General features: G+C 39.0%; 1 protein-coding gene across 2 annotated transcripts; it reads right to left on the bottom strand.

Moving 5' to 3' along the window:
• Positions 1-9,854, bottom strand: SNRPB2 (small nuclear ribonucleoprotein polypeptide B2). Of its 2 annotated transcripts, none has more exons than XM_081033944.1 (7): positions 9,713-9,854; positions 7,988-8,077; positions 7,396-7,568; positions 3,440-3,580; positions 2,634-2,684; positions 1,034-1,122; positions 1-552 (listed from the first exon to the last, which is right to left on the bottom strand). In XM_081033944.1, exons 1-7 carry the CDS (start codon positions 9,783-9,785, stop codon positions 393-395), a joined length of 777 nt encoding a protein of 258 aa, XP_080890070.1. In that variant the 5' UTR covers positions 9,786-9,854; the 3' UTR covers positions 1-392. The 2 variants fall into 2 exon arrangements, with proteins under 2 accessions (XP_080890070.1, XP_080890071.1); XM_081033945.1 differs by having other exon boundaries at positions 8,543-9,720.
• Between the last annotated feature and the right edge of the window lie 2,366 nt (positions 9,855-12,220).

Raw genomic sequence — 12,220 nt, 5'->3', positions numbered from 1 at the left:
TCTTGATCTAATTCTCTTTCGCTTTTATTAAAACGGTTCAATGTTTTTCTACCCTTAGTTGCTCCAAAATACTAGAAAAGCATCCTATTACAGTTTTATATACCTTAAGTTGTATTCCAGACTAATGTTTAAGTATTTGATGGTAAGACAGTGGGCCGATAAATGAAGTATTACGTATAGAATACAAATAAAAGTTTATTGTACAAAATTAAGGCCTTCACATTTCATAGTTCACTAAGGCTAAAGGAAGAATAGGTAATTTTTTAAAAACCTGAACAAAAATTTCACTTTTACTTCCCCCTACCCCCAACTATTAAAATGGCCTGACCAAATGTTATCAAAACAAACAATATAAATAACACCAAGTCCTTTAAAGACAACTATCCCAAATGCTATTTCTTGGCATAGGTGATCTTCATGGCATGGGATGGTGTGATCTTAAATCCTTGTAAAGCATCCCTGGCAGCTCCAGCCTGTCCATCATTTTCAAATTCAACAAATGCAATGTCATGCCTCCCAGGTACCAAACGTACTTCCTTAAAACCAGGGAATCTATAAAGAAGAAAACGATTTACATATGTAAACAATTTATATATATGTAAATATATAAATGACATTAAATACATAAACGTCTATTCTGTGTTTAAATTTGTTAAGCAACTTCCTGATACTGGTCCAGGAAGTGTCATACCCTACCAAGAAACTTGAGTGGGATGAAGAGCCTAAAATGTAATTAATACCATTATAATAAAAATATATAAAAAATATAATTTAAAAAATTACAGAATTGCAGGGAAAATGTAAGCTAATTGTATTTTTGGTCATTACATCAAATCTTTGTTTCCTGTTTTACTTATCGATTACAATTAATAATTCAAACATTTGAGGTAATTTAATGAACCTGAAAGGAATTACTGCTGTGTGATACACAAATGGATTCAATCCATGGAAGTGCTATTTATCCTATCAGGTGGCTCTTAGAATAGACCTGTTTATAAAAAAAAAACACAAAAAAAACCAAAAAAAACCTTACTGATTAAACAGCATGGATAACATCATCTCATTAGTCTCTTCCGGTAAATTATTGAGGAATAAAATATAGTTTGGAGGGTAATCAGGGACCTATTAAAAAGAAAAAAGGCAAAGTAAGCTTGTAAATATAAAAAGTACTGTAAACCATTTGGCTCTTACATTAAAATCTAAACTTGAGAGAGCTACATTCCAGTTTATTAAGGCTTATGAACTCTTACTGCATTAAACATTAAAGCTGAAAATGAATGACACCAGAAAAATAAATATAAACCTAACAGTAACTAAGCAAAGCAGACATTCAAGTCACATAATATAAATTTGGATGATCATAAATCATATCAGTTTTTAAGTATTTAACAGAATTTAAAACAATATTTAAGTTTTAAGCATGTGGAGATCAGTCGTAATTGGAGGATTTTGTCATCCGGATTAAATAACTGAAAGATCCCTAACAAAACTAGAGAGTCACTCCCCTTCAGCTGGTTACCCAAGTAATAACACCGATATTTAATTCTCTGCATTACTACTTATTACCTCCCAGCACTTAAGAAAGTTTAGAACCACTATGGTGACTTCTAATGTTTTCTGCAAGTAAATGAGATATGCATAGCATCTAGTTACACGAGTAAGTAGAAATAAGCAGTTACTAGATATTAAATTATTTGATACGCTACCCTGAGATTATCAGGGGCTATAGGGAGATTGTCCTGTATGTAAGGAAAAGCCTCCCTGTCTTCTGGCTAATTTCATGGAACAAAAAGATGAAGTGTAAAGAACAACTTAAGTGAACAATTTAAGGGTTATAGAATTAAGTGTTGGCATTTGTAAACTGAACTGGAACTGCTCAAAGGGAAGTAGGTAAGAAAATGCAAATAACTTGAAATCAGAGGAACAAACGCTCATAATGCAAGAAATTCTCTAAATAGATTGGGAGAGAGGGGTTATCACTTTGTGAGGGGTGTAAATGTCTGTTACATTGTTTTCTACACCTGAAATTAATTATTAAAAAAAAATCCTGTCAGACCTTAGCATTCAAGGAAGTAAGCAGGAAACCATGAGTACGAAACTGAGGCTTTCTCTTTGAGGTCTTTAGCAAGGAGATCTGAGAAGGAGTTTCTAATACATCTATATAAGAAGCCTTAAATGTATCTGTGCTGAGGAAGGAAGAGCAAGGTAACTCAAAAACAACCGTGAGTCTGTTAGAAAAGACGGTTTAGTGCTTCAGCTAACTAGAATGGAAGCGAGCCTGTCATCTGGCCACTTTCCCCAAGCCATGTGTCTGCAAAGCCCTAAGCTACGTACTGTGTACTCTGAGAAAAACAAAAATGCTTGCTCTCAGGCCTCACAGTTTAAAATCTGTCGTTATGATCCCCTCATTGATTCATTATGAAAAGCAAGGAACAAAGTCAGGTTTGGTTTTTCTCATTCCTAAAAGAAATTAAAATGTTTTGAGTAAGTTTCTACATTAAAGTGTTACATAATTTAATGTTGTATTTTACAGACGGAATTATTTTCAGTTTTTGGAGACATGCAGGTTATTGTGTATTATTGCTATTGTTTTACTATTTTATTTTAAAGTGCCACATGGAAAAAAATACTACCTGAGGATTTGGTGTAGCATTTCCTTGGGTATTAGCTGAATTTGGTGTTCCCTACACAAAAGAAACAGAGAAACAGGTGAAATTTCCAATCCTTCTAAAAAAGCAGCATGTATTTGTATTAATAGTTATCGCATAAAAATAACATTGATTTAAACATATTTCTTATTCCATTTAATTTTAATAATTTACAGCTTAGCTCTGACTCAAACATTCATATATTTAATTTGTCAAATATTTTTGAAAGGTCTACCCCTTAATTTTAAAGACTGTATCATAAAATTTAACCGCTAAGCTATGAAATTATGGAGAAATAACGAGACAAACTCAAGGAACAATTTTTCAAGCATTATACTTAGTGAAACTGATTTCTAATCACTTTTAATCCAAAAGTAATTAGTTTATGGATAATTCCACTTTTATCTGGTATTTTAAATTAAATTTTGAATTTCTGAATTGTTTAAAAACAGCAGTTCTGAGTGGAGTACTAATGATTAAAGATATCACAGCACTAATTATAGGCAGCAAAAATTGAGAAATAAGCCAACAGATATTAACATATTCTGTGAATGAACTAAATGTCATACAAACTCAAATAAAACTGTTAAATATAAATCTGCATACGTAAAGATGTATCTTTTAATTTGTGGCTTAAATATAAACATTGGAATTTTAGAATTCAATCAGTCCAGCTTCTTAAAAATCCATGATTTAAACACATATGTGCACCTCAAACACCCCTCAGCTGGAACACAGACATCCTATCAAATTTTTAACACCAAAAAAATATGAACTTTTGTCCGTCTTACCTGACCGGGCTTTTTATTTGCCGTCATTGCTGTTTGTTCCACTGTCTTGGCTTTTTTCTTTTCTTTCTTCTTTTCTTTGTCAGCAAAAGTGCCACGCATTTTGGATATTATGTCAGAATCTGTTTTTGCATACTGGATTCGCTATTTTAATTATTTGAAAACAAGTTACTTTTCATTACGGTGAAGGTTGTTTACACTAGTTATTAATATTCCAAATTTCATTAGCCAAATACAGTACAAGACAATTTAAAACCCATCCCTAAGAAAACTGTCAAATATACTGAGTGCCAAGCGAAAATAAATTGTGGTCTATGATTCACAACTTACACAAAGTTAGAATCAACTCTTTATTAGAGAAAAACCATAGATTTTCATGAGTAAAAGAGGACTGTGAAATAGCTACACCACTGCTTTTCTTCATTTAATAAAAGAATGGAGAAAACTGAATTAGAAAGTTACCTATCCCTTAGCAGGGACTCTCACTAGAAGAGCCAAGATGTGTCAATCAGCTGTGAAACGTGTCATCTGAAATTTTTTACTTCCAAAGTTAAAACACCAAAGATTGGGAATGACTTTCTTGAAATCGAATTCACTATTCTTAAATGAAATGACTAATAGTGGCATCAACTTAAACTTATAATGCTTTGAAAGGAAACAAAAAGATGGTATCACAACTTGTGTCACCAGGCCACTTTCTCATTCTTACTAGGCCACAACCAGCAGAACAGTATGCACGAATGAGACAACAAGCAAGCATTGAAAACCACTGGTTTAGGACAGTATTTCATAAACTGGAATGTGCATTCCAATTGCCTGGAGAGTCTGTAAAAGGAAAGATTCCAATGCACAGGTCTGGGTGAGGTCTGAGATTCTGCACTTCTAGTAAGTACAAAGGGGATACAGTGAGAACTACCAGTATGGGTGCTACTTTGAGTAGTACGGTCCTGGGCTAAAGCATTACACAGAGCTGAAGTCAAGACAACTATTTCAAACTGTTTTGTATGAGTTAAACTGTTATCTGTGGTGTGCAAACCACAACTTCCATTTCAAGGGAATGTTCTTTTCCCTGGATCCCAAAGACCTGAAACTCCATCTCTGATCACATCAAAACACAACAATCCTGTAAGTTACTATTTAACATTGTATAGCAAGAATTTGATCTGAAGGACACAAGTAACATTTTAAAGTAGTGTGGTTGGAAACAGATTTTTTTCTTCCCTTTTATTTCAGCTAGAGATGAACGTACTGGGAAAACAGGAAGGGAGTAGGCCCACCAGCACGCCTCAGTACCCCAGGTGTCCTCTCGCTGGTCTGGGCTGTATTCAGAGCAGATTTGAGTGCATTTATTATCCCTGCAAGCAACTCTATTGGTCTTAGGCTTCATCATTTAACCAAAGATGTAGGCTGATAGCTTAGACTAACTCTGACTTGGTCCCAAGGATTCCCTCCCAACTCCTCTGGGTCTTCAACTTTCTCCCTGACTCAAATAGATCTTGGGTAACCTTGTGTCTGTCCTTAGGAAAATCACCTGTGAAAATCTCTAATCTCAGCCATTGCTTTTAGCCGGCTGGTCTAGACCAGTAATTCTCAACCAGAGGTGATTTTGCCCACCAGGGGACATTTAGCACTGTTGACTGGAGACATCGTTGGGTGGCATGCTACTGGCTCGTAGTGGGCAGAGGCCAGGAAACCTGTTAAATACTCTATATGAAAAGAGAGACTGCCCACAACAAAAAATTATTCAATTCAAAATGTCAAAAGTGCGTGTTGCAAAACTCTGACCTAGATAACACTGGTAAGGGATAAAAGTCTGCCAATAGGTTAGAGAAGGGGCAAGATTTACATTTAAGCCAAATATTTCATGACACAAGCCCTTAGGAAGATGGTTCTATTTCACTGAGGTATTTTTGGGCATTAAATAACCAAATGTCCTTGAATCGTAGAGAATTTTGTTCTAAGTTACAGCAAATTTTGTTCGCTTCTGATTTGGTATGCTGGAGTAAAAACAGAAGAGCAACTGTAAGCGCCTGAACAAATACAAACAAGACAGCTCAAAGGAGGTTCTTCTCTCTCTTCCAGGATGCTGCGATCTGGCAGGTATCTGCTACCTTCCTGAAGGCAGAGAATGGACCTTCTAAAATACCTTTAACATGAGATCAGTCTAATGGACTTTCTCCATTGATTTAAAATAATTAGCTGGCAAGGTGAAGCCAGTGCCGGCCACAGCAAGTAATTTCCAGCTTTCCTGCATCTGAGTCACAGGCACACGCAAACTTGTCATCTCAACTCAGCAAAACAGCCCTAAAAACGCCTGAAGGAAGAAATTGCTCCTTCATACTACTAAGAAAGACAAGCTGATTTCAGGAAATACCAACTTATTGAAAACAGGGTATGTAAGCACAACTCCAGTTTTCTGGGATGGGCCTTTCCCCTTTCCACACAGATGGTGCCCAGTCAGGTGGGAAGTGATGAGAAAAGGAGAGTTGGATACAGGATGAGACAAAAACCTGCTGTACTAACAGACAAAAAGTGCACAGTCCTGAATTAAACATGCAGTATAGATCCTCAAACTACTGACCACAGCCAGCACTACCTGTTTTTGTAAATTAGATCTTTAGGGAACAAAGTCACATCCATTCATTTGCAGAGCACCTATGGCTGATTTTCCTGCCAAAAAGAAGGAACTAAGTAGTTGCAACAGAAATCAGCTGGCTCAAAAAGCCTAAAATATTTACTATCTGGTCCTTTACAGTGTTCTGACTCCTGGTTTAGGAAAAAAAAAATTGTAATGCTCAGTCTTCGATTAGCTTTTAAGTCCTGATGCTGCCATTGCTTATATTAATGCAATCTAGATAAGCAATTAGCCTTTCTGGGCCTGATTCTTCATTTGTAAAATAAAGGGATTAGAGCAGTGTACTACAGACTATGGGCTAAATCCAGCACAGCACGTGGCCTGTTTCTGTATAGGCTATGAGTGAACAACTTTTTTATACACAAAATATGCAACAGAAACCGTATGTGGCCCACAAAGCCTAAAATATTTATTATCTGGTCTTTTATAGCTTTTGCTGACCTCAATTATACCAAAGAACAGTCAGGCTGCTTACATTTTATAGGTTGGTAAAACTGAACACAGGAACGAAGCCAATTAATGGCAGAATCGGAATGAGGAGCCGGGGCCTTGGATCTTTCCCCAACACTCCTTCCCTTACATTCCAGGTCCAGAAGAGAACAGCTTTGGAATGAAACACTGAAGGTCCTATGTACTCATTCACACATGCAGAACGCCTTGCTTTACACTCTTGTCTCCACCCTGACCCAATCCTCTACCATCTCTGACTTAGACTGACAGCCTCCTAATTGAGTTCCCTACTTCCTTCTGGCCCTCCCACAATAAAATCTTTTTCCAGCAGATAAACGTGAATCTCACTATGTCCTCCTGAGTTTAAAACTTTCCATGTGTAACTATTTTATTTCCTTTCACTGTTATTCATTAATAAAGCCTCTCAATTTAAATCTATGAATATTCCTTATACCATTGCTTTATCTAGACTGCACAGCTTCTGATATGTATATTACACAGTGGAATTTTCTGAAACTTCAGATTTCCTCTCTAACCCATGGCTTCTGGTGTTTTGTAAATTTACGAACAAAAGTTTCTTTTTAATCTTCTGACTTATTGTTAATTCCTAATTATTTTGAGATGAGAATATTGCTTATACTGCCATTCTTTTTCAAATATTCGATCTCAATGTCTTGTTTTTGCCCATTTGAACTGTCATAAATTAATAAGTGAATTATAAACTCTACTACTGTTCCTATAGAAATAGATAATTAAACCCAAATTCCCTCTAACTCATAACAGCAGAAAGCAACAGCCATAGATTTGTAAACATATACTTGAAACTATTATACCACTAATAGAGAGTAAAGCCAAAATAATAAGATCAACCTACCATTGGTTTACCATAAAATGGAAATCCCTGCAACTGCCTCAGGGCATTCGTGGATGAGCCCAGTTCTTTAAATATAACAAAGGCTTGTCCCCTCATCTTCATGGTCTTTAAAGCCACAATATCTACCACGTGGCCAAATTGAGAAAACAGGGCATACAGGGATCTCTTCAATTCTGTGCAAAAGTAGAAAGGAAACAAGTTATTTGTGACTGAAACAAAGACAAAATCCTTCATTAAATGACACCACATAGAGTGCCCCCGCCCTCCACCATTCACTCTTTTGTTTATACAAAGTTAGAAAGTTTAGTAACATCATACTATTCCCATTGGCTGCCTAATTTTAAAAAGTTATTTGAAACCGTTGTATCTATGACTGAAAACATATTCAATATATTTTCAGGCCACATCTATTTTATTTTTAAAAAGCCTTAAAATTCTCACCCCAAAAGAGAAACCATTATTTCAGGCACTGAGAAAGATGACTGACTAGATGAGAAGTTTCGAAGTAGTACAATTTTTAAGACAGTAGTAGTTAACCAAGACAGTAGTAGTTAACTTCAGTCGTTAACCAACATATTTAAAAAGCACGTACCTTCTTTTTTAATTTTGTCATTCATATTGTTGATATAAATTGTATGATTTGGTCGGATATCCATGTTTTGGGTTAAACTGTTCAAACAGCCTAAAGAGACAGTAAATATTCTGTTATAAATAGGGAAGATTATTAACTTAAACTCCAGTGTGCCATTGGGATACAATACCAGGGTTTATTAACTGTGGTTCTCTTTCAATCCCAAGTGTCAGAGAATACCACTTTGGAGGTGTCTTTAAAACCTCACCAACACTTTGCTAGGCCTCCTTTTTAAACCAAAAGAGAACAGTTGTCAAGCCCAAAACCTGGTAGCGCACTACTACCGAGCCAGATTTCAATAACATTAATTTATTTAATACATTCATTTGTATACTTATCTTTCACTTACAACTGACAGTGTTTGTCTAACTTCTTATAACTTTTCTAAGCAAATTATTAAAAATTAAGATGTGAAGAAAAATAAAAAAAGAAACTTAGCAAATGTACATCCCGGACAAATGACTGAGTTAGAACATTAAGGAAGTTTGCCAGGAACTACTCCATGGGCACACTTACAAGGACTTCCGTATCGATTACTTCATTAATGCGCGCCGTCACTAACTGTCCCACTCCAGCGTTACCCGTACCCAGCTTGGGAGAACGGAGCGCAGGGAGCAGCACCGCTCGACGGTGCGGAGCTCGGCTTCCTCCACGAGCCAGACCTGAATTCAAATCCCGTCTAGGCCTCTAAGCAGCCGCTGCACTGAGGGCAAGTCCCTTAACCTCTCGGGGTCACGGCGGTACAATGTGGACGGTAACAGCCTTTACCCAGCAGAACTCAGAAGAGTAAAAGAGACAAAGACCTAGCGCAGGTGACGCAGGGACCGCGCGCGCTGGAAGTGATGGCGCTAGTGACGGCGAGGGCCTCGCCTAAGGTCGCAGAGCTAATCAGCCGCCGGCTGAGGACTCAGCTCTCGTCTTCCGGTCTCTCACATTCGCCTCACGATTTCCTTGTTACGTTGTTTTTGGTTGCGAAGGCCGACCTTGCTTTCCCGGGACGCCCCGCAGACTCCTTAACTTCACAACGACACCCGCTGTACGGGAACCGCGAAGGACGGCTGACAAGGGAAAGGTCCGGACGGGTGCAGGTAATACTAGGGGAAAGGGAGGCTTCCCAGAGACTTGCGACCCGCTAACCCGACACCGGGAGGGCGCCACCGGCCGGGCCCAGCACGACGAGGAAGAGCCGGAGAGATCAAACCGACGGCGGCGAGAGCGGAGGGCAGACTGTGGCCCTGCATCTCGAGCGCAGCTTGCGGGCGGCCGGGGCTAGTGAGGGGGCCACGGACGTCGCTTCCCGACGCGCACGGCCACCGAGAGCCCACACCGCGCCGGCAACTCGCCCAAGCGCGGGGACAATTAAAAGTATCTTTCACTCCGTCCGCGGGAGCCTCCCATCGCTCCAGACACAGGCACATTCGCCCGAAGCCCAAGAAAACAGCCACGCAGCCCAGCACCAACCCGTCCCCGTAAAGAGGCTCTAAGCTCGGGGGCCTCGCCGGGCAACGCGCAGTCTCCATTCCTCCCTCGCACACGAGCTAAGCCTTCCGCGAACCCTGGGCCGGACGCGTACGGTTCCCACCATCCCGCCTCGTCCACTCCCTGCTCCTACAGGGCGGCGCTGGGCCCACGGCAACCGGCAGCACGCAGAACCGAAACAGCGAGGGAGAAGGCGCTCACACTCACCCGAGGCCAGCGCCGGGGCCACTAAGAACACAAAGCCGGAAACGTAGCCAGAAGCCGGAAGTAACGCGACCATGCGCCTCAATCGAGCGCCGATAAATCGAGAAGCGGAGTTAATCGATGCCCCGCGGCCACAAGCGGGAATCTCTGCGCATGCGCATATCTGGTGGGCGGGGAGAAGAGCTGGGAAGATGGACTGGGGGAAGGGGCGGGGTCTTGTGGGAGCTGTGTGGAATGGAACGAATGCTGGGACTGTGGAGGGAAGGGGTAGGGGAGGGCATTGATTTATTTACACCACCACGACTTTGAGCGGTTTTACCCCACACAAAAGTGCCTTCCATCTTTCCAAGTCTTACATAGTATGGAGGCTCAGCCCCTCCATACTCACTACTAGGGCAGGTGCCCCGCTTTCGCCCTTCTCTGGGCTCCAGCTGCCCCCGGTTTAACATCACATTCAGGCCACCCGTACCCAGACAAGTCTCCTTTGATTCCTGGGACTCCAGGGAAACTGGCTAACACTCTACTGATGAACTTGAATACCAGAGGCAGCTCAGTTTGAGGCCCCAAAGCGGAGGGAGGGTACTTGAGTGAACAAAACTGGCAAAAATCCCCACCCTCAAGAAGCTTATATTATTTTCAAGATGTTGTAACTTTACGTGATCTTTTAAAATAAAAATCCCCATCCTATAAGACCACCTATGTGGCCCCTTCATCCATATGTCCAAGTCATAGCCAGCATTTAGAAATAACATTTATAAATGATTTATTTTGATATCTCTGTAAGGCTCTCTCACATCATAAGGCAACCACATTTGACTAATAACCAAACACCTATAAAATCATCGGCCTAAACTCACTCAGAAAAACCCTCCTTAATTTCCTATCATTCTTCCCACCCTTTCACCTCCTCACAAAATGCCTGCATTGTTCTAGATTAATACAGATTATTGGTGTTTAGGCCCAGCTGAATGGGAATTCCAAAAAAATACATGTATTCATTCATCCATTCATCAAATGTATGTAAAGCATCATCTAAAATGGTTGTTATGAGCCAAGGGGAATCCAATCTTGCATCTTCCCCTTAAGTAATCTTTCTGAGCCTCAATTTCCTCTTCTGTAAACTAGGGATCATGATACTATATTTCCCAGAAAATAAGACCTAGCCAGACAATCAGCTCTACAATTGCGTCTTTTGGAGCAAAAATTTCTAATAGACCTGGTATTATATTATATTATATTATATTATATTATATTATATTATATTAGACTAGGTCTTACATTATAGTAAAATAAGACCGGGTTTTATATTAATTTTTGCTCCAAAAGACGCATTAGAGCTGATTGTCTGGGCAGGTCTTATTTTCAGGGAAACACGGTAGTACCTCCTTTTAGTGTTATTGTGAGGATTAAGTGAGCTAAGTGTAAAGCGATTAAACACAAAATAAATGGTTTATAAATGTTATTTCTAAGTGCTGGCTATGACTTGGACATATGGATGAAAGGGCCAAATAGGTTGGTCTTATAAGATGGGAATTTTTATTTTAAAAGATCACCTAAAGTTGTAACATCTTGAAAATAATGTAAGCTTCTTGAGGGTGGGGATTTTTGCCAGTTTTGTTCACTCAAGTACCCTCAGTAACTAGAAAAGTGGCTGATAATAAATATGTATTGAGTCAATGAATGAAGCTTCATGGAAAAATTAGACAATAGTAAACTTATGAAGATGCACACAAGTGTAGGAAATAATGTTAAACAACCACAGAAAAGTATTATTTATTATACAGATATGAAAATTAGAAGAAATGTCAATAGTTCTGTCTCAGTTAAGGAATTATGAAAAAATATGAAAAGAATATGCTTAATACATTAAAGGAAACATAAACTACATAAAATACAATTTCTGAATAACAAAGGACAAGCTACTCTGATCATTAATATGAGCATCTGAACAACTAATTCTATTTAATGATAATGAAGATGGCTAAACTATTTTTCTGAATACTAAGCTATAACCTAACTGATTATGCAAGTCATTCTGGCCAAGAGTGTATCATAACTATTAAGAGAAGATAAGGTGGGGTTTTGCAAAGACACTCTACCTGGAAAGAAAAAAATCACAGGAAACACAGAGATTTAAAAACAGACTACACACTGTATTCTATTAACCACTGAAAAATGGCTACTATAAATTACACTGTGAGAAGAAAATCATGTAATGCCAAGTCAGTGGCAACTGCTGTATGCTCTTCCCCAGGTTCTTCTAAACAGAGCATCTGCCCATCCTTGGGCAGTTGCTCTGTGCTTTCCAATGGACTCTTAATGGTCCCCAATGATTTCCTGAATGATTTTGAGAAACCAGTAATTGATTGCATGACTGGGATTGGAATAAAGGGAAGAAAGGAGATCTTCTGGCCCTGTGAGAAGCTTTTGATGGCCTGGTTATATAACTATACTAAGAGCTTTATAACATCTGAACTTCAATCAGATTGATGTTAAAACAACCATCATTCC

The sequence above is a fragment of the Rhinolophus hipposideros genome, assembly GCF_964194185.1.
Source record: "Rhinolophus hipposideros genome assembly, chromosome: 22".
NCBI lineage: Eukaryota > Metazoa > Chordata > Mammalia > Chiroptera > Rhinolophidae > Rhinolophus > Rhinolophus hipposideros.
This window is presented reverse-complemented; position numbering and strand designations above follow the sequence as displayed.

Bases quoted from the DNA above. Each gene is read 5' to 3' on its own strand.
- SNRPB2 (XM_081033944.1), bottom strand. From the start codon at position 9,785: ATGGTCGCGTTACTTCCGGCTTCTGGCTACGTTTCCGGCTTTGTGTTC. The intron at 1,123-2,633 runs GTAGTATTTTTT...TCTTTTTAATAG, and splicing joins ATGCTACACCAAATCCTCAG to GTCCCTGATTACCCTCCAAA. The intron at 553-1,033 runs GTAAGGTTTTTT...TCTTCTTTATAG, and splicing joins TTATCCATGCTGTTTAATCA to ATTCCCTGGTTTTAAGGAAG.